General features: G+C 41.2%; 1 protein-coding gene across 1 annotated transcript in view; it reads right to left on the bottom strand.

Moving 5' to 3' along the window:
* The window catches only part of ARID2 (AT-rich interaction domain 2), a 221,729-nt gene that overhangs the window by 5,360 nt on the left and 189,753 nt on the right, over positions 1-26,616 (bottom strand). The window contains exons 17-20 of the mRNA XM_066258170.1: positions 26,408-26,546; positions 26,226-26,308; positions 23,068-23,191; positions 22,882-22,973 (exon numbers count right to left, since the gene is read on the bottom strand). Of these exons, the coding sequence (XP_066114267.1) occupies positions 22,882-22,973; positions 23,068-23,191; positions 26,226-26,308; positions 26,408-26,546 (438 nt within the window). The remainder of the gene's footprint in view (positions 1-22,881; positions 22,974-23,067; positions 23,192-26,225; positions 26,309-26,407; positions 26,547-26,616) is intronic.

The raw sequence follows: 26,616 nt of genomic DNA, 5'->3' as shown, positions 1-26,616 counted from the left end.
TTTTAATAATTTTTTTCTCAAGCTTTATTATAGGAACAACACATAAAATATGTGTTGACTGTTTAAGTAAGGCTTACAGTCAACTGTAGTTAGATTTTGAGGTAATCAAAATTAAAATTTTTTTATTTATTGGTTTTAGCAAGGGGAGGAGAGACAGAGACAGAGAGACAGAAACATCGATCTGTCCCTGTATGTGCCCTGACCAGGGATCGAATCAGCAACCTCTCCACATTGGGACCATGCTCTAACTGACTGAGCTAGAGGGAATCAAAAGTTTATATGCTGGTCCCGGCTGGGTAACTAGGTTGGTTGTAATGTTGTCCTAATATGCTAAGGTTGCGAGTTTGATTCTTCGTCAAGAATCAACTGATCAGCCCTGGCCGGTTTGCTCAGCGGTAGAGCGTCGGCCTGGCATGCGGGGGACCCGGGTTCGATTCCCGGCCAGGGCACATAGGAGAAGCGCCCATTTGCTTCTCCACCCCCCCTCCTTCCTCTCTGTCTCTCTCTTCCCCTCCCGCAGCCAAGGCTCCATTGGAGCAAAGATGGCCCGGCACTGGGGATGGCTCCTTGGCCTCTGCCCCAGGCCCTAGAGTGGCTCTGGTCGCAACAGAGCGACGCCCCGGATGGGCAGAGCATCGCCCCTGGTGGGCGTGCCGGGTGGATCTCGGTCGGGCGCATGCGGGAGTCTGTCTGACTGTCTCTCCCCATTTCCAGCTTCAGAAAAATACAAAAAAAAAAAAAAAAAAAAAGAATCAACTGATCAGCCTGACCAGGTGGTGGCGCAGTGGATAGAGCATTGGACTGGAATGTGGAAGGACCCAGGTTCGAGACCCCGAGGTTGCCAGCTTGAGCGCAGGTTCATCTGGTTTGAGCAAAAGCTCACTAGCTTGGACCAAAGGTCGCTGGCTCAAGCAAGGGGTTACTCGGTCTGCTGAAGACCCGCAGTCAAGGCACATATGAGAAAGCAATCAATGAACAACTAAGGTGTCGCAATGAAAAACTGATGATTGATGCTTCTCATCTCTCTCCGTTCCTGTCTGTCTGTCCCTATCTATCCCTCTCTCTGACTCTCTCTCTGTATCTGTTAAAAAAAAAAAAAGGATCAACCGATCAATGCATAAACGGGTGTAGTAATAAATCAATGTTTTTGATTCCTCTTTCCCTTCTGCTCTCATTAAACTCAGTAAATAATTTTTAAAAGTATTATTGAACAAAAAAAGTTTTTTAAAAGTCATGTGTCAATTTTCTATTGCGCAGGGGTCAGTGCTCCTAACCACCATGTTGTTCAGAGGTTAACTGTATTACTAAACCATGAATGGTAAAAGCTGGGTGGCTGGTATAGGAGTGGTCACTGAAAAATTATTCCAAGTTTGCCTTATGTATGAAAATGTTCATATTACATGTAGGAAAAAAAAACCAAACAGCATGAGATTATACAAGAACCTCAGTGCCTTCATTAAAATAATAATGGGTGAAAGGAACTAAAAGTAAAAAAAGGAGAGAAATAAAGACATCTAAATTTTGAATAAAAAACACTGTTAAGGAAGCAATAAATGAAAAAGACAAAGAAATTCAAAGCCAAAATTTAACATGTGGGGACTACAGTCATTTTTACTATAACAAAGCAAAGCAAAGTAAAACAACAATTTTAAAAAAAACTGAGACTGGTGATTAAGGAGTTAAGCATCTTTTTTTTTTTTTGTATTTTTCTGAAGTTGGAAATGGGGAGGCAGTCAGACAGACTCCAGCATGCACCCGACCGGGATCCACCCGGCATGCCCACCAGGGGGCGATGCTCTGCCCATCTGGGGAGTCGCTCTGCTGCAACCAGAGCCATTCTAGCTCCTGAGGCAGAAGCCACAGAGCCATCCTCAGCGCCTGGGCCAACTTTGCTCAAATGGAGCCTCAGCTGCGGGAGGGGAAGAGAGAGACAGAGAGGAAGGAGAGGGAGAGGGGTGGAGAAGCAGATGGGTGCTTCTCCTGTGTGCCCTGGCCGGGAATCAAACCCGGGACTCCTGCACGGCAGGCCAACACTCTACCACTGAGCCAACCGGCCAGGGCTGGAGTTAAGCATCTTATCATATCTTTTTGACTATTTGGGTATTGGGTATTGGCTTTTATGTTGTTTCCATATATAGATACTCCACATACTCAACAGAATGACTAAAATTACAATACCAAATATTGGTCAGTATGTGAAGCAATTGAGATGCATACATTTCCAGGAGTGTAAACTGACAAAATCTCTTAGGAATTGTCTGGTATTAGTAATAAACTTCTAATATGCTCTGAATCACCAATCCTTAGTAAAAGCTCAATACAAATACATATACATATGGCCAAAATAAAACACACATACAACGTTCACAGCAGCAGTCATCACACCAAAGAGATCAACACTTATTTAGTAGTCACTTTCCATTATACCTCGAGTCTTCTTGTTGTTCAGTTTTAAATTGTGGTAAAATACACACAACAATACAAAATGTACTATTTTAATCATTTTGTGTGTGTGTGTGTGTGTGTGTTTGACAGAGACAGAGAGAGGGACAGATAGGGACAGACAGACAGGAAGGGAGATGAGAAGCATCAATTCTTTGTTGCTGTACCTTAGTTGTTCACTGATTGCTTTCTCACATGTGCCTTGACTGTGGAGCTACAGCAGACCGAGTGACCCCTTGCTCAAGCCAGTGATGTTGGGCTCAAGCTGGTGAACCTTGCTCAAACCAGATGGCCCACGCTCAAGCTGGCGACCTCAGGTTTCAAACCTGGGTCCTCCACGACCCAGTCTGATGCCCTATTCACTGCGCCACTGCCTGGTCAGGCACCATTTTTATTTTGACAGAGATAGAGTCAGAGAGAGGGACAGATAGGGAGGAACAGACAGACAGAAAGGGAGAGAGATGAGAAGCACTAATTCTTCGTTGTGGTACCTCAATTGTTCATCGATTGCTTTCTCATATGTGCCTTGACTTGGGGGCTCCAGCAGAATGAGTGACTCCTTGCTCAAGCCAGCGACCTTTGGGCTCAAGCCAGCGACCTTGGGGTCATATCTATGATCCCATGCTCAAGGCAGCAACCCCACGCTCAAGCTGTCGACCACAGGTTTCGAACCTGGGTCCTCCACATCCCTGTCCGAAGCTCTACCCACTGCATCATCAGGCTTAACCATTTCTTAAAAATTTATTTATTGATTTTTTTGAGAGAGAGAGAAAGGAAGAGAAGTACAGAGACAGAAACATCAATCTGTTTTGTATGTGCCCTGACTGGGGATTGAACCCACAACATTGTGTATCAGGACAGCACTCTAACCAATCGAGCTGTCCGACCAGGGCTATAATAACCATTTTGAAGAGTACAGTTCAGTGGCATTAAGTATATTCACACTGAAGTGCAACCATCACCACTATTAATCTTCAGAGTTTTTCTTATCTTCCCATCCCATAACCATTAAACAGTATCTCTTTCTATTCACCTTCTCCCAGTAAACCCTTGGTAATCACTGTTCTACTCTTGTATTTGATTCTTAGAGGAATAATACAGCATTTGTCCTTTTGTGTTTGACTTATCTCACTTAGCATAATGTCTACAAGGTTTATCTATGTTGTAGCATATATCATAATTTCATTCATTTATTTAAAAAATACTTTATAAATTGCTCGATCAGGCAGTGGCACAGTGGAAAGAGCATCAAACTGGGACGTGGAGGTCCTGGGTTCAAAACCCTGAGGTCACCGGCTTGAGCGTGGGCTCATCTGGCTTGAGCATGGGGTCATTAGCTTGAGTGTGGGATCATAAACATGACCTCATGGTCGCTGGTTTGAGCCAAGGTTGCTGGCTTGAGCAAGCGGTCACTCCCTCTGCTGTAGCCCCCCTGGGTCAAGGCATATGTGAGAAAGCAATCAATGAACAACTAAGGAACCGCAACAAAGAATTGATGCTTCTCATCTCTCTCCCTTCCTGTCTGTACCTATCTGTCTCTCTCTCTGTCAAAAAACCAAAACACAACTTTATATTCAGAGTAATTTATTGTTAATTGGAAATCAGTTTTCTACATAGGAAACCACTGTAAAACTTGTTCCCTTAACCACTAATTTTTAAGAAAATGTTAAAGGGAAACGGATAACAGGCCCCAAATGGAGTCACTTGTGCTAAGCCCCAAGTCACCAGAGTGAGACCTGGTACCTAAGTAATAGTTTCAGCCTCTCCCAGGAACAAATCAGTCATTTTGGAATTACCTGTCAGCAACAGCAAGGTCATCCACCTGACAGACTGTCACACCTAAAGAAGGTGACTTTGCCACAATTTGCTCTTTTCTAGTGGAACTTCATCTCCCCATCCCACTTTGTCTATAAAAGTACGTCATTTTCCATAGCTCCTTGGAACTCCCCCACATCTACCAGATGGGAGGTCTCCATTCAGGAATCATTGAATAAAGATCTTTAATTCCTCAGGTCAGTTTCTTAAAAATTATTAAAACCTTTTTGCAAACCTTAGAAAATATAATTATGTTCATAAGTGAAATGGTCATGAGTTTCAACATTCACTCCTTTCATATCTTGAGGGTATTATTTCTTTTTCTTTTTTTTGTATTTTTCCGAAGCTGGAAACGGGGAGAGACAGACAGATTCCCGCATGCGCCCAACCGGGATCCACCCGGCACGCCCACCAGGGGGCGACGCTCTGCCCACCAGGGGGCGATGCTCTGCCCCTCCGGGGGGGGGGGGTCGCTCTGTTGCTACCAGAGCCACTCTAGCGCCTGGGGCAGAGGCCAAGGAGCCATCCCCAGCGCCCGGGCCATCTTTGCTCCAATGGAGCCTCGCTGCGGGAGGGGAAGAGAGAGACAGAGAGGAAGGAGAGGGGGAGGGGTGGAGAAGCAGATAGGTGCCTCTCCTGTGTGCCCTGGCCGGGAATCGAACCTGGGACCTCTGCACGCCAGGCCGATGCTCTACCACTGAGCCAACCGGCCAGGGCCGAGGGTATTATTTCTTTAAAAAAATTTTTTTAAAGACTTTATTCATTTGAAAGAGAGAGAGAGAGAAAGAGAAAGAGAGAAGAAGGGGGAGGAGCAGGAAGTATCAACTGCTATATGTGCCTTGTCCAGGGAAGTTTTGAATGGGTGACTTCAGCGTTCCAGGTCAATGCTTTAGCCCCAACAGGTCAGACCAGGGTATTTCTTCTTTTTAAAATTTATTTTTCAATTACAGTTAACATTCAATATTACTTGATATTAGCTTCAGGTGTACAGCATTTTGGTAAGACACCTGTATAATTTACAAAGCGGTTCACCTGTATAATTCAAGTATCTACCTGTCACCATATATAATTATTACAATATTATTGACTATATTCCCTAAGCTGCATTTACTTCACTGTGACTATTTTGAAAGCACCAATTTGTACTTCTCGATCCTTTCACCTTTTTCACCCAGCCCGCACACCCCCAGCCATCTGGCAACCATCAGTTCTCTGCACCTATGAGTCTGTTTGTTCTTTATATTCTGTAAGTGAAATCACATGGTATTTGTCTTTCCCTGTCTGACTTAATTCCCTTAGCATAATAGCCTTTTAGAGGTTATTTTTGAAATGAGTAGTCATAGGAAATGCTCCAGGTGTTTTGGCCCAATTTAATTAGTGTATTAAGAGATTCCAGGTCTTGGAACGCTGAGGTCGCTGGTTTGAAACCCTGGGCTTGCCTGGTCAAGGCACATATGGGAGTGGATGCTTCCTGCTCCTCCCCCCTTCTCTCTCTCTCGCTCTCTAAAATGAATAAATAAAAATCTTAAAAATAAAAGTTTTCAGGTCTAACTCTAATTCATTTAACCCATATATTTTAAAGAATTTTATTTTTCAGTTACAGCTGCTAAGTTATATTGACTTCAGGTGCAGAACCCAATCATTAGATATCTACAATAATTTACGAAGTGGTCACTCGGATAAAACTAGTACTCACCTGATAGTAAACATACTTATTAGAATATTGACTATATTCCCTATGCTGTCCTTTACATCCCCATAACTCTCCTATAACTACTGATTTGTACTTTTATCACTGTCCCCTCTGCTCCTTCCCCCTTGGCAACCATCAAAATGTTCTATCTGTAAGTCTGTTTATGTCAGGGGTCCCAAAACTTTTTACACAGGGGGCCAGTTCACTGTCCCTCAGACCGTTGGAGGGCCAGACTATAAAAAACTATGAACAAATCCCTATGCACACTGCACATATCTTATTTTCAAGTAAAAAACCAAAACGGGAACAAATACAATATTTAAAATAAAGAACAAGTAAATTTAAATCAACAAACTGACCAGTATTTCAATGGGAACTATGGGCCTGCTTTTGGCTAATGATATGGTCAATGTCCAGTTCCATATTTGTCACTGCTAGCCGTAACAAGTGATATGACATGCTTCTGGAGCTGTGATGCTTGTGTCCCGCGTCACTGGAAGTAGTACTACTGTATGTGAGCGACGCCGCGCTTTGCTTCATTTACACGTACAGTACTCCTCTCATTGACAACCAATGAAAGAGGTGCCCCTTCTGGAAGTGCGGCGGGGCCAAATGAATGGCCTCAGGGGGCCGCCGTTTGGGGACCCTTGGTTTATGTTCTGCTTGTTCCTTTGTTTCTTAAATTCTATATACAAGTGAACCTGAGCACTCCAAGTCAACACTTTATTCACTGCACCACCACAGGTCAGGCCAGCCTTTTGTTTTAGACAACTGTGTCTGGTTTTAAAGTCTAGTTTTGCTACCTAGCTCCGCCCCATTTCCATTTTTTATGAAATAACTTTTTTCATCCCTTTACTTTCTGTCTGTCTTTCCATCTGAAGTGAGTCTCTTGTAGACAGCATATGTAAGAGTCATGTATTCTTATTCATTTCAGTTACCTTATGTCTTTGGAACATATAATTCATTTGAATTTGAAGTAACTGTTGACTGATATGTATTTATTGCCATTTTATTATTTATATATTTTTAAAATCTTTTTTTTCCCTTCTTCTTAAAGAAGACCCTTTAATATGTCTTGTAAGACTGGTTTGGTGGTAATGAACACATGTAGCTTTTTGTTTGGGAATCTATGTCTTTTAATTTCTAAATAATAGCTTTGCTGGGTAGTTATCTTGGTTCTAGGCTCTTGCTTTTTATCACTGAATATTTCTTGCCAATCATTCGCAGGTTTCTCTCTCTCTCTCTCTTTTTGTGACAGAGAGACAGATATGGACAACAGGAAGGAAGAGAAATGAGAAGGATCAATTCTTCATTGCGGCTCCTTAGTTGTTCATTGATTGCTTTCTCATATGTGCCTTGATGGGGCAGATACAGCAGTCAGTGACCCCTTGCTCATCCCAGCAACCTTGGGCTTTAAGCCAGTGACCTTTGGGCTCAAGCCGGCAACCTTGGGGTTTCAAACCTGGGTCCTCCACGTCCCAGTCCAATGCTCTATCCACTGGCCATTGCCTGGTCAGGCTGGGCTGCTAAGTTTTTGTTGAAAAATCAGCTGACAGTCTTATGGGAGTTCCTCTTACAGGTAACTTTTTCTCTTGCTGCTTTTGAGATTCTTTCTTTGTCTCTCTCAAGCATTTTAATTATGATGTGTCTTGCTGTGGGGCTCTTTGGGTTCATCATGTTTGGAACTTTGTACTTCCTGGACTTGTATGACTATCTTCTTTACCAGGTTAGGAAAATTTTCACTCATTATTTCTTTAAATAGGTTCTCAATCTTATGCTCTCACTCTTCCCTTTAGGGTAGTACACCTATGATATTATAAGGGTTGATGTTGTTCCAGAGGTCCCTCTTAAACTACCCTCATTTAAAAAAATTTTTTTTTCTTTTTTCTGTTCTGACTGGGTGTTTTCTGCTACCTTGTCTTTTAAATCACAGCTTCAATCCTCTGCTTCACCTGGTTTGTTATTCTTTCTTGTATATTCTTCTTTTTTTTTTTTTTTTGCATTTTTCTGAAGCTAGGAACGGGGAGAGACAGTCAGACAGACTCCCGCATGCGCCCGACTGGGATCCACCCGGCACGCCCACCAGGAGCAACACTCTACCCACCAGGGGGCGATGCTCTGCCCCTCCGGGGCGTTGCTCTGCCTCGACCAGAGCCACTCCAGCGCCTGGGGCAGAGGCCAAGGAGCCATCCCCAGCGCCCGGGTCATCTTTGCTCCAATGGAGCCTTGGCTGCGGGAGGGGAAGAGAGAGACAGAGAGGAAGGAGGGGGGGGGGGTGGAGAAGCAAATGGGCTTCTCCTATGTGTCCTGGCTGGAAATCGAACCCGGGTCCCCGCATGCCAGGCCAACGCTCTACCGCTGAGCCAACTGGCTGGGGCCCTTTCTTGTATATTCTTCATTTCAGTTCTTGTACTTTTCATTTCTGATTTTTTTTTTTTTTTACAGAGACAGAGAGAGTCAGAGAGAGGGATAGATAGGGACAGACAGGAACGGAGAGAGATGAAAAGCATCAATCATTAGTTTTTTGTTGTGACACCTTACTTGTTCACTGATTGCTTTCTCATATGTGCCTTGACCATGGGGCTACAGCAGACTGAGTAACCTCTTGCTCAAGCCAGTGAGCTTGGGTCCATGCTGGTGAGCTTTGCTCAAACCAGATGAGCCTGTGCTCAAGCTGGTGACCTCAGGGTCTCGAACCTGGGTCCCCACATCCCAGTCTGACGCTCTATCCACTGTGCCACCACCTTCTGACTTTTTTTTTTTTTCAAGGGAGAGAGGGATTGAGAGGGATAGAGAGAGGGACACAGGAGCGAACAGATAGGGAGAGAGATGAGAAGCTTGAACTCATAGTTGTAGCACCTTAGTTGTTCATTGACTGCTTTCTCATATGTGTTTTGACGGGGGGGGGGGGGGCGCTCCAGCAGAGGGAGTGACCCCTTGCTGAAGCCAGAGACCTTGGTCTTCAAGCCAGAGACTTTTGGGCTCAAGCGACTGACCATGTGGTCATGTCTGTGATCCCACACTCAAGCTGGTGACCCCATACTCAGGCCGGATGAGCCTGTGTTCAAGCTGGTGACCTTGGGATTTCAAACCCAGGTCCTCAGTGTCACAGGGCAATGCTCTATCTACTGTACCACCACCTGGTCAGGCTTGACTGGTTCTTTTTTATGGTGGTGTTCTCACTAAATTCTTTCAGCATCCTATAACCATTGTTTTAAACTTTCTGTCTGGCCGCTTGCTTGCTTCCATTTCATTTAGTTTATTTTCTGGAGAGTTTTCCTGCTCTTTCATTTGGGACATGTTTTTCTCCGTACTTTGGCTGCCTTTCTGTATTTGCTTCTATGTATTAGGAAGACCTGCTATGTCTCCCAGTCTTTTTACGCTGGCCTTGTGTACTAGGTGTCTTGTCTTGTAAGTCCAAGTAGTGCAGAATCCTTGGTCACCTGATCCTGGTGCTCCAGGCTGCAAACAAACATGTGTGGACTGTGTGAAACCTCTCGTTGTAGTTGAGCTTTGATAGCTATTGGTACATCAATGGGAGAGACTGACACCCTTCTCCCTGACCAATTAGCTATGGGAACTGGCTGTGACTACAGCAGAGGAACTTCTGTGTAGGGCCCAACCCATGGAGCAGGACTCGATTCAGTTGGGCCTTGGTATCTGCAGAGTCTGCCCCTTGAGTTTGTCACTTGTGGAGGTGGTAGAGTGGTATTCCAGCAGGTGCTGGCTGTGGGTCATCCTGAGGGCAGGCCAAGGTCAACCACACCTGGCATGAGTTACAGATCAATTTGCAGATGGCTGCTACTTGTGCTGGGCTTGGCGGTGCCCAGGAGAGGCCAAGCTGTGAACCAAGGCTGGCTGCTGCTAGTGCTGGGCCTGGGTCCCCTTAGTAAGAGATATGTGGCACTCCGGCCAGATGCTGCTTGTTTGGCATTTGTGAACCTTTGAGAAAATTGAGCCTGCAGCATGAGACAGGTTGTTTGTATGGAAAAGCCACCGGAAATAGCTTGGAAGGGCCCACAGATTGGGCGGTGTGGGTCTCAGGGAATCACCAAAGGAGGGCAAAGTTATTAGCCATATTGACAGAGACTCAGATTTGGTGTCAACCAGCGCCTGCAGGGGGAGGGCTCATAAAGGAATATGGCTTTTGCAGGACTTCTGTCTGGGAGAAAGCTGCCCCTTTAGCTCTTGTTCCAAAGCTTAATAATTCAGTTCCTTCCTGTATATCCCTGGTGTCTTTTAAGCTATTGACCCTGCACTGGAACTCAGCTTGAGTCTGAGTAAGTCTGTACATGGGTCTTATAAGAGAAGCTGCCTGGGACTCTGTAAGCCCTCTGTCTCACTCAGTCACAATTTCTGCTGGTTTTAACAGCCAGAAGTTATGGGGACTTCTCTTCTGGAACTGGAATCTTGGAGTGGGCTGCCTAGTGCCACAGCTAAGATATCCCTCACAATGTTAACCACCACATGTGGGAGTGAAATCAGTCAGTTTCATGTCTCCACCCCTCCTACTAAATCTTTTTTTAAAAATTAATTTTAATGGTATGACATTGATAAACCAGGGTACATATGTTCAGAGAAAACATCTCTAGGTTATTTTGTCATTTGATTATGCTGCATTCCCATCACCCAAAGTCCAATTGTCTTCTGTCACCTTCTAACCGGTTTCCTTTGTTCCTCTCCCATCCCCCAACCCCCTCCCTTTCCTCCCCCCCACCCCATAACCCCCACACTCTTGTCCATGTCTCTGAGTCTCATCTTTATGTCCCACCTATGTATGGAATCATATAGTTCTTAATTTTTCCTGATTTACTTATTTTGCTCAGTATAATGTTATCAAGATCCATCCATACTGTTGTAAATGATCCAATGTCATAATTTCTTATGGCTGAGTAGTATTCCATAGTATATATGTACCAAAGCTTTTTAATCCACTCGTCCACTGACGGACACTTGGGCTGTTTCCAGATCTTCGCTATTGTGAACAATGCTGCCATAAACATGGAGGTGAATTTCTTCTTTTCAAACAGTGCTATGGTGTTCTTGGAGTATATTCCTAAAAGTGGTATAGCTGGGTCAAAAGGCAGTTTGATTTTTAATTCTTTGAGGAATCTCCATACTGTTTTCCACAGTGGCTGCACCAGTCTGCATTCCCACCACAGTGCAGGAGGGCTCCCTTTTCTCCACACCCTCGCCAGCACTTATTCTGTTGTTTTGTTGATGAGTGCCATTCTGACTGGTGTGACATAAGTCCTTGTGGTTTTAATTTGCATTTTTCTAATGATTAGTGATGTTGAGCATTTTTTCATATGCCTATTGGCCATCTGTATGTCCTCTTTGCAGAAGTGTCTATTCAATTCTTTTGCCTTTTTTTTTTTTGTATTTTTCTGAAGCTTGAAACAGGGAGGCAGTCAGAAAGACTCCCGCATGTGCCCAACCGGGATCCACCTGGCATGCCCACCAGGGGGCGACGCTCTGCCCATTGGGGTATCGCTCTGTTGCGACCAGAGCCACTCTAGCACTTGGGCAGAAACCAAGGAGCCATTCCCAGTGCCCGGGCCATCCTTTGCTCCAGTGGAGCCTCGGCTGCGGGAGGAGAAGAGACAGAGAGGAAGGAGAAGGGGAAGGGTGGATAAGCAGATGGGCACCTCTCCTGTGTGCCCTGGCCGGGAATCAAACCCGGGACTTCCGCATGCCAGGCCGATACTCTACCACTGAGCCAACCTGCCAGGGGCCTTGCCCATTTTTTGATTGGATTGTTTGTCTTCCTGGTATTGAGTTTTAGAAGTTCTTTATGAATTTTGGTTATTAACTCTTTATCAGAGGCATTGTCAAATATATTCTCCCATTGTGTAGTTTGTCTTTTTATTCTGTTCTTATTGTCTTTAGCTGTGCAAAAGCTTTTTAGTTTGATATAGTGCCATTTGTTTATCCTGTCTTTTATTTCACTTGCCCATGGAGATAAATTGGCAAATATATTGCTGTGAGAGATGTCAGAGAGCTTACTGCCTATGTTTTCTTCTAAGATGTTTATGGATTTACTGCTTACATTTAAGTCTTTTAACCATTTTGAGGTTATTTTTGTGCATGGTGTAAGTTGGTGGTCTAGTTTCATTTATTTGCAAGTTGATGTCCAATTTTTCCAACACCATTTGTTGAAGACGCTGTCTTTACTCCAATGTAGGCTCTTACCTCCTTTGTCAGATATCAGTTATCCATAAATGTGTGGGGTTTTTTCTGGGTTCCCTGTTCTGTTCCATTTATCTATATGACTGTTCTTATGCCAGTACCAGGCTGTTTTGAGAACAATGGCCTTGTAGTATAACTTGATATCCAGAAGTGTACCTCCCACTTTATTTTTCCTTTTCAAGATTGCTGAGGCTATTCATGTTCACTTTTGGTTCTATATAAAATTTTTGGAATATGTGTTCTCTACCTTTGAAGTAAGTCATTGGTATTTTAATCGGTATTGCATTGAATTTATAAATTGCTTTGAATAATATAGACACTTTAATGATGTTTATTCTTCCTAACCATGAGCACAGTATATGCTTCCACTTGTTTGTATCTTCCCTGATTTCTTTTATCAATGTTTTATAATTTTCTGAGTACAAGTCTTTAATCTCCCTGGTTAAATTTATTCCTAGGTACTTTATTTTTTTGGTTGCAATGGTGAAGGGGATTGCTTCCTTAATTTCTCTTTCTGACAGTTCATTGTTAGTGTATAAAAATGCCTCTGATTTCTGAGTATTAATTTTATATTCTGCCACCTTGCTGAATTCATTTATCAGGTCCAGTAGTTTTGTTTTGTGGGTTTTTGTTTTGTTTGTATTTTTCTGAAGTTGGAAACGGGGAGGCAGTCAGACAGACTCCTGCATACGCCCAACCAGGATCCACACGGCACGCCCACCAGGGGGCGATGCTCTGCCCATCTGGGGCGTTGCTCTGTTTCAACCAGAGCCACTCTAGCGCCTGAGGCAGAGGCCACAGAGCCATCATCAGCGCCTGGGCCAACTATGCTCCAATGGAGCCTTGGCTGCGGGAGGGGAAGAGACAGAGAGGAAGGAAAGGGGGAGGGGTGGAGAAGCAGATGGGCGCTTCTCCTGTGTGCCCTAGCCGGGAATTGAACCCAGGACTCCTGCACGCCAGGCCGACACTCTACTACTGAGCCAACCGGCCAGGGCCTATCAGGTCCAGCAGTTTTTTGACTGAGACTTTAGGGTTTTCTATATACAATAGCATATCATCTGCAAATAAGGATAGTTTTACTTCCTCTTTTCCAATTTGAATGCCTTTTATTTCTTTTTCTTGTCTGATTGCTGTGGCTAGGACTTACAGAACTATGTTGAATAAGAGTGGTGAAAGAGGGCACCCCTGCCTTGTTCCTGATCTTAACGGGATTGCTTTTAATTTTTGCCCATTGAGTATGATGTTGGCTGTAGGTTTGTCACAGATGGCCTTTATCATGTTGAGGCATGTTCCCTGTATTCCCACTTTGCTGAGAGTTTTGAACATGAATAGGTGCTGGATTTTATCAAATGCTTTTTCTGCATCTACTGAAATTATGTGGTTTTTCTCCTTCCTTTTGTTTATGTGATGAATCATATTGATTGATTTGCAAATATTGTACTAGCCTTGCCTCCCAAGAATAAATCCCACTTGATCATGATGTATGATTTTTTTCATATATTGCTGGATCCGGATTGCTAGGATTTTGTTGAGGATTTTAGCATCCAAATTCATCAGGGATATTGGCCTATAGTTTTCTTTTTTTGTGTTGTCTTTGCCTGGTTTTGGAATCAGAATTATACTCGCCTCATAAAAGGTGTTTGGAAGTCTTCCTTCCTCTTGAATTTTTTGAAATAGCTTGAGAAGGATAGGAGTTAGTTCTTCTTTGAATATTTGGTAGAATTCACTTGTGAAGCCATCAGGCCCAGGACTTTTTTTTGGGGGGAGTTTTTGATAACTGTTTCAATCTCATTTGTTGTAATCGGTCTGTTTAGGTTTTCTGATTCTTCCAGATTAATTTTTGGAAGATTATGTTTCAAGGAATTTGTCCATTTCATCTAGGTTGTCTAGTTTTTTGGTGTACAGTTCTTCATAGTATTTTCTTACAATATTTTGTATTTCTATTGTGTCAGTTGTTATTTCTCCACTCTCATTTCTAATTTTATTTATTTGAGTCCTCTCTCTTTTTTTCTTGGTGAGTCTGGTTAAAGGCTCATTGATCTTGTTTACGTTTTCAAAGAACCAGCTCCCGGTTTCATTGATCCTCTGTATTGTTTCTTTAGCCTCTATGTCATTTATTTCTGCTCTGATCTTTATTATTTCCTTCCTTCTACTGGGCTTTACTTGTTCTTTTTCTAGTTCTTTTAGATACAGGGTCAAGTTGTTTTATTTGAGCTTTTCCTAGCTTCTTAAGGTATGTCTGTAATGCTGTGAACTTCCCTCTCAGGACTGCTTTTGCTGTGTCCCATAAATTTGGGGTTGATGAATGCTTGTTATCGTTTGTTTCTAGGAATTTTTTTATTTCTTCTTTGATCTCAATGTTAACCCATTTGTTATTTAATAACATGCTATTTAGTTTCCAAGTGTTTGAGTATTTTCCAGTTTTTCTGTTGTGGTTGATGTCTAGTTTCATGCCATTGTAATCAGAGAAAGTGCTCAATATGATTTCAATCTTCTTAAATTTGTTGAGACCATCTTGTGCCCTAACATGTGGTCTATCCTAGAGAATGTACCATAAGCTCTTGAAAAGAATGTATATTCTGTTGCTTTAGGGTGAAAGGTTCTGAAGATATCTATTAAATTGAGTTGATCTAGTATGTCTTTTAAGTCTGCTATTTCTTTGTTAATTTTTTTTCTTAAGGATCTATCTAGTGATGTTAGTGGGGTATTGAAATCCCCTATTATTATAGTATTGCTGTTGATCATGCCCTTTAAATCCATCAGTCTGCTTTATATATTTAGGTGCTCCTATATTAGGTGCATAGATATTTATAATGGTTATATCTTCCTGTTGGATGGCTCCCTTTATCGTTATATAGTGACCTTCTTTATCTCTTACTATAGTCTTTGTTTTAAAGTCCATTTTGTCTGATATAAGTATTGCTACCCCAGCTTTTTTTTCATTTCTATTTGCGTGAAATATTTTTTTCCATCCTTTTATCTTCAGTCTACATGCATCTTTTGTTTTAAGGTGTGTCTCTTGTAGACAGCATATGTATGGGTTCTGTTTTCTTATCCATGCAGCTACCCTATGTCTTTTGATTGGATCATTTAATCCATTTACATTTAATGTTATTATTGATATGTACTTGTTTATTGCCATTTTATTCTTTAAGCTGTATTCCTCTTTTGCTATATTCTTTTTCTCCTTTGATCTGTTTACAGCAGGCCCCTTAGCATTTCTTGAAGCATGGGTTTGGTTGTAGTGAATTCTTTGAGTATTTTTTTGTATGGAAAGCTTTTTATTTCTCCTTCAATTTTAAACGATAGCCTTGCTGGATAAAGTAGTTTTGGTTGTAGGCTCTTGTTCTGCAATACTTTGAATAATTCTTGCCATTCCCTTCTGGCCTCAAGTGTTTCTGTTGAGAAGTCTGATGTCATCCTTATGGGGGCTCCTTTGTAAGTGATAGCCTTTTTATCTCTAGCAGCTTTTAATATTTTCTCTTTATCATTTAGCTTTAGTATTTTAATTATGATGTGTCTTGGTGTAGATTTCTTTGGGTTTCTCTTTAATGGAGTTCTGTGTGCTTCTTGAACTTGTGAGACGTTTTCCTGCCTTAATTGAGGGAAGTTTTCAGCTATGATATGTTTGAGCAAAGTCTCTACCCCTTGTTCTTTCTCTTCTTCTTCAGGAACCCCTATGATGTGGATGTTATTTCTCTTCATGTTGTTTTGAGTCTCTTTCCTTTTTTCTGCTCTGCTTCTATGCCTTCATTTATCTTGTCCTCTAGCTCGCTGATTCGATTCTCAGCTTCATTCATCCTGCCTTTTTTTTTTTTTTCAGAGACAGAGAGAGAGTCAGAGAGAGGGATAGACAGGGACAGACACACAGGAATGGAGAGAGATGAGAAGCATCAATTATTAGTTTTTCATTGCGCGTTGCAACACCTTAGTTGTTCATTGATTGCTTTCTCATATGTGTCTTGACCGCGGGCCTTCAGCAGACTGAGTAACCCCTTGCTTGAGCCAGTGACCTTGGGCTCAAGCTGGTGAGCTTTTGCTCAAACAAGACGAGCCCACGCTCAAGCTGGCAAGCTCGGGGTCTTGAACCTGGGTCCTCTGCATCCCAGTCTGACGCTCTATCCACTGCGCCACCTCCTGGTCTGGCTCATCCTGCTTTTAATTCCTTCCACTGTGTTCTTCATTTCTGATATTGTATTTGTCATTTCTGAATGATTCTTTTTTATTATTTGTGTCCTTTTTAATATTTGCTATCTCTTTATTTAGGTGTTTGTAATGACTATCTATTGTTGTTTAATATCTTTGAGCATCCTAACAATCGTTATTTTAAACTCTGCATCTGGTAATTTGGTTATATCTGACTCATTCAGGTCCTTTTCTGTGTTTTTCTCTTGATTCATTTGTGTTACATTTCTCTGCCTTCTTATTTTGCCTGTGTAAAAGAAGGTTTTGGCCACTGGAGTCCACTGGGTATGGCCTCTGTGTTCCCTAGGTGTGGTCTGTCTGCAGGCCCACTACCCCCTCTGCTGTTGCTGCCTAGGGCATTCGGGTATGGGTGTTGCTGTGGTTTCCGCCTCTCTGTCACGGGGGTGGCTGTGATCATGTGCTCGGGTGTATAAGCCTCTGTGACCTTGGCCTTTGCCCCGCCCCCACAGTTGGCGTTATGCTCAGCCCTGAGGGCAGGGGTGAGCACCTATGTTCAGCTGCGGGTTTCAGCCTGATTCCGGGCTTTGCCCCGCCCCTGCAGGAGGAGCTTGCTCGCGGGATGGCTGCAAGCCTTGGCTCCACAGGCCAGGCGGGACTGCATTCCCACTCTCTGTAGTGGGACTCCGCCAGTTCTGGGCTTTTGGCTCCACTCTCATGGGAGCAGCCAGCTCCCAGGTCAGGCCACAAGCCTTGGTTCTGCCAGCGGGACAAGGCTGTGCCCCTGTGCTGTTGCTCAAGGGTGGGTCTCCGCCCCTTCCAGGGCTCCTGCCCTTCCCCCAAAGGCTGGACTGCAGGCGGCTGGCAGTTGGGCTTGACCACTGTTGCATGTCCCCTCCTCCCCAGCCGGGCAAGACTGAGCTCACACCTGGGCCTCAGTGGTGGCTAGCCGGCTTCTGCACTTGTCAACAGAACTGCGCTTCCGCGTCCCGCCGCTTGCCCTCGGGTGAGCCCGCAGCCATGTGGGTGGGGGTGCTTGCAGTTCAGACCCTAAGACTCACTACTGTAGTCCTGAAAGCTCCCTCCTTCTATACGACTCTTCTTTGAGTGCCATGGGAGAGCTTGTTTGGCTGGTGTCCTGCTTCCCTTTGCTGGTATTGCTGTTTCCAGGGGAAATATTCACTTCAGATTTGGGGAGTGACTCATCCCAGGGGTTAGGGTGGCTGTCTCTCAAAATGTTTCTCCCTGTACCTCCTAGATTACACTCTCTTCCTGTTACTCTGGACCTCTCCTCTCTCCATGTCCCCCGGAGCTCCAGGTGAGTGGTTGTGAGAGAGGTTTTCTGCATGGTCCCTTTAAGAAGAATCCTGGGTCTGAGAAATCAGTCTCTTTCTCACAAACAGTATCCTGTCTTGTTTCCAGCTAAATACTGTCCATATGCCTCTTCTAGGCTCTGGGGCTACAGGCTGAGGCTTTGTTCCTGGGGCTCAGGACCCTCCCTTCTCTGCTAAACTCAATTCCTGCCATGCAAGTCTCTCCTGGCTGCCGTTCGCTCCGGGGAGCTGGGCAGCCCTATCCGCGTTTCTGCTTTTCCTACCAGTCTCAGTTTGGCTTCTTCAGTGTTCCTTGGTTGAAGAGTCCTCTTAGTTTAGTTCAAAGTTGGTTTTTCCAGATGATGATTCTTAAAATTAGTTTGTAATCCACTTTGGTTCTGGGAGGTGGAAGTTGGTACGTACGCCTACTCCATCGCCATCTTGTCTTCCACTCCTACCAGTTCTTAAGTGACTTCTATATAGCCAGAGTTATAGGACTTCTGTTCTTGTGGATTTCAGACAGTTTTCAATGATAATTGTTTTGTAGTTTCGTTGTTATTTTGATGCTGTTGTGGGAAGATGCCACTATTGTGTCTGCCTACACAGCCATCTTGACCGGAGCAGCTCTCAAATGGTTTTTAAGGCTGAACAATATTCCATTGTATATATACACAAACCACATTTCAGTTATCCATTCATCTGCTGATGGACACTAGGGTTGCTTCCACCTTCCACTTATTGGCTATGCTGCTATGAATAGTGGTGCATAAATATCTGTTCAACACCTACCTTACTTTCAGTTCTTTTGTGTATATACCCAGAAGTGGAATTGCATAGGTAATCCTATGTTTAATTTTTAGAAGACCACTATACCATTTTCATAGTGGCTGTACCTTTTGTAGTCCCACTAGCAGAACAGAATTCCAATTTTTCCACATCTATGCTAACACTTTTGTGTGTGTGTGTGTGTGTGTTTTAATAATGGCCATTCTAATGGGTATAAAGTGGTATCTCACTGTAGTTTTGATTTGCATTTCTCTAATGATAAGTGATGTTGAGCATCTCTTCTTGTGCTTATTGGCTATCTGTATATCTTCTTTAGAGAAATGTCTGTTCAAGTCCTTTGCTAATTTTTTATTTGGTTTGTTCACTGTTGAGTTTTAGTAGTTTTTTTTTCATATATTTTCTGGATATATGATTTGCAATTATTTTCTTCCATTCTGTGAGCTGCCTTTTTATTCTGTTGATAGTGTCCTTTGATGAACAAGTTTCTAATTCTGATAAAATTCAACATTTTGTTGTCTGTGCCTTTTTTGTGTCATATCCAAGAAATCACTGCCAAATCCAGTGTTATAAAGCTATATAGTTTTAAATTTTACTTTTAGGTCTTTTATCCATTTTTGTATGTGGTGTTTGGTAAGGGTTCAACTTCATTCTTTTGTATGTGAATATTCAGTTTTCCCAACTCTATTTGTTAAAAAGACTATCTTTTCCTTCTTGAATGAAGAATTGGCACTCTTATTGAAAATCATTTGACCATATATGTGAGATCAATGTCTGGGCTCTTTATTCTGTTGATTGATTGATATGTCTGTCTTTTCCCTAGTACCACACTATTCTTGTTACTGCAATTTTGAGTAACTTTTGAAATTAGAATGTGTGAGTCCTCCAACTCTTTTTAATTTTTCAGAGAAAGAGAGACAGACAAAAACAGGGAGAGAGAGTTGAGAAGCATCAACTTGTAGTTGTGGCACCTTAGCTGTTCACTGATTGCTTCATGTAAGCCAGGAACCGTGACCCCACGCTCAAGCTGGTCATCCTGTGCTCAAGCCGGCGACCTCAGGGTTTCGAACCTGGGATCTCAGCATCCCAGGTTGATGCTCTATCCACTGTGCAACCACTGGTCAGGCCTCCAACTTTCTCTTTCAAGACAGTTTTGGCTTTCAGAGTCCCTTGAAATTCCACATACATTTTAGAATAGATTTTTCTGTTTCTGAAAAAGGTGTCATTGAGATTATGACAGGGGTTGTACTGAATCTGTAGATTTCTTTGGTAGTACTGACATTTTAACTATATTATAGTTTTTAGTGTATAAGTCTACTACTGTATCCTTGGTTAATGATTCTTAAATATTTTATTTTTTGATTATTGTAAATGGGATTGTTTTCTTAATTTCTTTTTCAGATTCATTATTAGCATCTAGAAAATTACCATTTAATTTTTAAGTTAAGACCCATGTATTATACTGATAAAAGGTAAATATATCAGTCCTGGTTGGGTAGCTACATTGGTTAGAGCATCGTCCCAGTACATCAAGGTTGTAGGTTTGATCCCTGGTCAGGGCACATATAAGAATCAACCTATAAATAATACATACATAACTGGAACTACAAATCAATGTTTCTCTCTCTCTCTCCTCCTCTTCCTCTCTAAAATCAATCAATAACTGTAAAAAGATAAGTACATCAAAAGGAGAAGAAATATATTGTGATTTTCCAGAGCTATTGCTTAATCAGAATGGAGATAAACTGCATTTAAACATCTTATAGTACTCAAACAATCATTCCGAATTTCAAATTTTAAAAATGCCGACATTTCATATTGTTCAGTATGCTGTACTGTAAGAATAAAAGTAAATTTTCATGTATCTTCCTATGGAGCAGTAGTTTTTTTTACTGCAAACAGAATTTGATTTAGTCAAAAGAGAAAAAAAAAATCATGCCCTATAACTTATTTCACCAGAGAGAAGTATCAATGGAGAATTATCTTTTGCAGCAATCTGATTTCCTACATTCATTTCTCCACGTATGTGGATTTTGTCAGATTCTGTCAGTATTTTTACTCAAGCAAAACTACGCATACTAGAGATGTTCAACAGAGATTCTATATGGGGATTTCAACCTGGAATGTGAGGGTGAGTGGGAAGAAATAATGGATTGTTTTAATTCTGCTATATTAAGATCATAGGAACTGAAGGTGCCAGAAGATATTTGGGAGGTATAGAATTAAATAAAATAACAAAACTAACAACACAGAGACGGTAAGATGAAAACTTTGGCCCAATAATTATATTCCACCCAGCCAAAGTGGCTTTGCTGTCAGCCTAAGAGTTTGCAGTTTGACTGTGAGGAAAAAGCCTTTAAAAATAGTTACTAAGTTACTTTTAGAATTCTAACTGCCTATACAAATTCCAAACAGAACTCTGTGAAAAAATGAATTTATGAGACTTCTTTCCTTTTATATCTTGTCTATCAACCAAATACTAATGAATCACAATTACATTCCCAACATTTTGCTGGGCACCGAGGACACAAAACCAAAAATAAACATTCTGCTTTTTTTCTTTTTATCTAGATAATCAGAAACCTGTATAGAAATGTTTTGAAATTTTATCACACATATTTTTTTTTATGTGCCTTGACCGTGGGCCTTCAGCAGACCGAGTAACCCCTTGCTTGAGCCAGAGACATTGGGCTCAAGCTGGTGAGCTTTTTGCTCAAACCAGATGAGCCCTAGCTCAAGCTGGCAACCTCGGGGTCTCGAACCTGGGTCTTCCGCATCCCAGTCCGACTCTCTATCCACTGCGCCACCGCCTGGTCAGGCCAAAAATAAACATTCAGTCCTTGCTTTCCAAGATCTCACTACCTAAGGTGGTAACATGCAATGTGTGCAGTGGTAGAGTACCAATCGCACCCTAGGTCAGGGGGAGTGTTAATGAAGGTGTCAGGAAAGGAAGAGGTCATCCCTGAGTTGAACCCTAAAGAGGAACAGGAAGTAGAGATTATAAGGTATTTGGCATTGTGCTAGGTAGTCAGTCAGGCTACAAAGATTAATCTGAGAAACTCAGAACATAGGTCAGTAGGGGGAAAATATAAAACTATAAAATACTAACATTAAATGTTATAAGACAGACATGTTATAAAAACAGAGAACAAACTTGGTGGGGAAGGGGAATGGACAGGAAAGGCGGCCCACAGAAGCTCATGTCTGAGCCGATGACGAAGAGTCTGCAGACATTCCACAGGCAGGAAACCCGGGAGAACAGAATGAGCACGGACACAGATGTACACAAGTGCGACAGGAAAGTCTAGCCTGATCAAGAGTCTGCATGTGGTTTAGTTCAGTTGAAATTGAAAATGTAGGCTATGAAAGAAAAAAAAAAAGGGAGGGGAGGGTAACACAGGGAGAAGGTAGGAAGAAACTGTGTGCTATAAATGAAGCGGAAAGATGCCAGTGTTCTCATGTTTACCAAACTCTCATTTTTTTTTCCTGAAAAACTTTTTTTAAAAATTTGAGTGTTAAGAATTTTTCTTAATCATTTGTGAGAATACTTGGTAGACTAAATATAGTAACTTTTGTCATTGCAAATACTTCTCTAAACTTTAGTTCTAAGAGTTTTAGCAATCTTTAATTTACAGAAGTTTTCAAATCTGAAATAGTAAAATTCATTGCTTTTTTTTTTTTTTTTTTTAGTAATTGATACCACTGTTTATTTGTTTGGAAAATCCAGTTGGAAGGTTATTGCAAGAAATATCTATCATAAAACATAAAATGGTGGGAAGGGAAGAGAACTAAGGTATTTTCAAGCAATATTTAGGGAATGGGATCAATAATAATATGTGAGAGTAGAGAAAGTCACTATCTTTACTCTCTGGAAGACAAAATGCCTCAGAGGGCAACTTTTCAACAAAGCAGTTTGAGATACAGGAGAAATACGAGAAAAGCAATTTAAGATTCAAGGGAGATAAGGTCCAAAAGGCACTAATGGAACACTCCACATTTGCTCTCTGAAGGATTAGTTTTTGCTTTTAGTTTCTATAGATATAAAAAATCTTGAGTTTTCTCTTGATTAAGTCCATTAGAAAGTAACTTTTCAAACTTCAGCATATTATATTAAATGTTAACTTTGATAGCTTTATTAAAATACTAATTAGCAAACTGAATTCAATTCTAATTCCACACAATTCAAATATTCAATTCATTCCCTCCCTGCCCTCAGAAACTCCTAAGTTTTCTCCTTATCAGACCTACTTTTTCACTCTAAATTCTATGGCCAGCAAGAAAATTAACAAGTGAAAGGAACACCTTTTGGTTGCTTCAACTTCTATTTTGTGGCTTTTAAGAGATCATGATGGCATGACCTTGGCATAACCTTTTTGATATACTATATTCACAAAATTCCTGAGAAAAACAGTGAATAAAATATAGATATCTAATCTTATTGCCTTATATGTAAAAGTAAAATACTCTAAAATTCATGCTGGCTATGGAAAACAGATTACTCACCTGCGACCACATTCTGAATATTTACCAATATTTTTTAATATTAAGGCAGCTGTTAGTCGGATGTGTTTAGTTATTGGTCCCTCTTTTTCATCCTTAAAAAAGAAAGGAAAAGAAAAGAAAAAGAATAAAGATCTAAATCATATAGTGCTCACACCTTTATAGGTAAGGCTTTCAAGGCTTGCTTACTGTAAAATCTCGAAAGACAAGGTTTCTTGATCCTCTCCTGAGAGCCATAAGGGCAGCACTGGGATGATTCACAATGGCCTTTTGTGCTCTAGGAGTTGAACTTGTGCCCCCTACAGCTGGCTGCCTAAATTGATGAGAGAGAGAAAGAGACTGTTAACGTGATGCTGCAGACAGACTGATAATGTGCTCAAGCCAGCAACCACGGGGTTTTGAACCTGGGACCTCAGCATTCCAGGTTGATGCTCTATCCACTGCACTACCACAGGTCAGGCAGGTATAGTCCATCTTTAAAGTTACTATGCTAGAAACATGCAATCAAAATAAATACAACATAAGTCAGATGAAAAAGGACAAAAACCATGATTGTACTCATATGTGGGATATAAAACAGGAAGCACAAATGAACAACAAAACAAACCCACAGACACAGAAAATGACAGTATGGTGGTTACCAGAGGGGAAGGAAGATGAGGAGAGGATGAAGACAGTGAAGGGGGTTAAATATACAGTGAAGGAAGCAAAGTAGACTTTAGGTAATAAGCACAGAATGCAATGTACAGATGATGTATTAGAAAATTGTACACTTAAAAATGTATATAAGTTTATTAATAATGTTACCCCAATATATTTAATATAAAATTAAAACATGGAACTAAAGTTGTAGGGTTCACATCTTTGAATGTAATATGAAGATGTTAACAAAGAAAACTGTCTACAATTTCACCTGCAAATTATTTTGGCTAAATAGTACCTAAGATTAGGTCATCCAGGAAAAGATAACCTAATATGATAATATGAAATTATGCTAAATACTATACTTCAAACTATTTGTTACATAATCTTATTTTTCATCATTATTTAAAAACTTTAATCAATCCTTTCAGAAGAGTTCTACTATCCTTTATAAAACATAGAATGGAAGAAGGGATTTTACCTAAAATTAGATTCAAACTACTCTAGATTTCCTTGCTAAGCAGAAAAATTGCATCAGTATCTGCTGTATTCTAGTGAGGCAATGGTGGAAAGAGCACCGACCTGCCTGTGAGAAAACCCTGTCTATTCTTTTTTTATTTTTATTTTTATTTTTTTTACAGAGACAGAGAGTCAGAGAGAGGGATAGATAGGGACAGACAGGCAGGAACGGAGAGAGATGAGAAGCATCAATCATCAGTTTTTCATTGCGACACCTTAGTTGTTCATTGATTGCTTTCTCATATGTGCCTTGACCGTGTGGGCCTTCAGCAGACTGAGTAACCCCTTGCTCAAGCCAGCGACCTTGGGTCCAAGCTGGTGAGCTTTTGCTCAAACCAGATGAGCCCGCACTTAAGCTGGCGACCTCGGGGTCTCGGACCTGGTTCTTCCACATCCCAGTCCGACGCTCTATCCACTGCGTTACCACCTGGTCAGGCAAAACACGGTCTATTCTGACACTATACCCAGATGTGTGACGTGGAGTGTTTCAGTTGGCCCCTTTGTGCTTCAGGTTTCACATCGGTGGGGATATTACATCAGTAAGCTAATTCTGAATATTAAATAAGTTAATGTAAAAGACATCTTTAAATTGTAAACCAATTTTATCTATATCTACACATAGGTATCTACAGAAAAAGATATTTACATATAAACTATTACATTTTATGTGTGACAAGATTTTTCATTGATTGTAACTGATATACTAAATATCTCTTTTTCTAAACTTCAGCAAAACTAAACATACTCCAACATATTCTTATAAGCTACATAATATAGACAGACTAAATACAGTGAAAATTATAGAAATACGTAGATACCTGGCAGAAAAATGACTTTTTTTTGCATGTGGGATGAATTCGAAATCATGAGTATAGCTTATGAGACCTTCCACTATTTACCCCTTGTCTTTCGGTCTCCGTTTGGATGTACTCTCTGTCAGAAAGCCTTCCCCGATCTCCGGGACTGGTTTAGGTGAGCTCTCACAGCATCTTGTGCATGTCTTCATTCTAGTACTTTTACATTTTACGGTAAGAATTACTTATGCCTCTCCCTGGATCTCCAGACACTTAAGAACCGGCAAAATGTATCTTGGTCATGTACACCTGTGTCTAGCACACAGCAGATGCTTATTAATAAAAATTGAATAAATAGAGTAAGTATGTAAGCAGCTTCTGCATTCACATATTTCTAGTTCTCCTTCTAGAAGGTCAGTTCTGTTAAGTTAGAGACTATGCCTTGTTCTTAGAATTACCTAGGTCTGGCACAATACCCAGTGCACTGCAGTAGCTTAATAAATGGTGACATATTAATTTTCACATTTGAAGAGTTAAAAATATTATTCAAGTTACAGAATCTATAACTAAGGGCTTCAGTTAGAAACAAAATAGGAGATACTATGTAAATCTAATAAGGACCTCAGGAATTTACAACCAACTCAGAACTTGACTACATTCATTACAAGTATGTATTCATGAAATCACAGGCACATGAAAACCATACAGTAAATGTGACACGTGTACTCTTATATAGGACCTTTAAATGCCACCTTGGCCTCCCCTCAAAGGGGAGCTGTAACAAGAAATCTCTTTGCCATTATCAAATACATGTTTAATTACTCTCTCAAAGGACAAAGAACCATATATATAGTTTCAGTTTACAAAATACTGTATTTCCCCATGTATAAGAGACATTTTAATTTTGGGACCAAAATTTGAAAAAAAAAATGTATTACATAAAGTTATTGAATTCAAGTTTTATTCATCATAAAATTCATACAACTCCTCATCACTGTAAAAACTCCCATCCATTAGCTTGTCCTCATCTGTGTCTGATGACGAATCACTATATTCAACAATGAACACAAAAACAAGTGCGAAAAAGCAGAAAATGTAAGTAAAAAAATCTATAACCACTGTATAAGATGCACCCAGTTTGTATACCCTAAATTTTTCAAAAAAGGGTGTGTCTCATACATGGAGAAATACGGTATTTCTCATATACAATATGAAAAGTGATGCCTAGAGAATTTAAGCAATTTGAACAAGGTCACATAGGTGGTTAATGGTAGACCTGGACCAGAACCCAGGTTTCTAGTCTCCTACACTAAGCTAATGTTACTATGTTTTGCCTAGTTTCTTTATTTTCCTTTTTGTATGTAAAACAGGAAGTAAACTCATGTTCCTTACTTGGTAGGTTTTTGACTTCCTGCTTGTCCTGGTTCATCTTGTTTTAATCCTGCAAGCAGGGCATCCTTTGAACAGTGCTTATCCTTTTTGAGAAAGAGGAAAGAGGAAAGAAAAGAAAAGAATATGCATCAAAACCTTTAATGCAAAAGAATCACTGACCAAAGAGTAGTAAGAAACTGTACCTGCAAGTGGGTAATAAAAGAAAACCTCTGTCGCTGAAAAGGCTCACAACCTTCCCACAGACACTGCCCTGGATACACATCTTTTCCTCCATGCTCGGTTGCTGCATGGTAGAAAACCTGTGAGGGTGTCTGAAACCACCTACAAAAAGAAAAGTAGTAGAAGTTGTCTGACACTGAATATAGTCTTCAAAACAGAAAACTTCCTCTTC

Source organism: Saccopteryx bilineata, chromosome 2 (genome assembly GCF_036850765.1).
Source record: "Saccopteryx bilineata isolate mSacBil1 chromosome 2, mSacBil1_pri_phased_curated, whole genome shotgun sequence".
NCBI classification, from domain to species: domain Eukaryota; kingdom Metazoa; phylum Chordata; class Mammalia; order Chiroptera; family Emballonuridae; genus Saccopteryx; species Saccopteryx bilineata.
The sequence above is the reverse complement of the archived record's forward strand: the minus strand, read 5'-3'. Positions and strand labels throughout refer to the sequence as shown.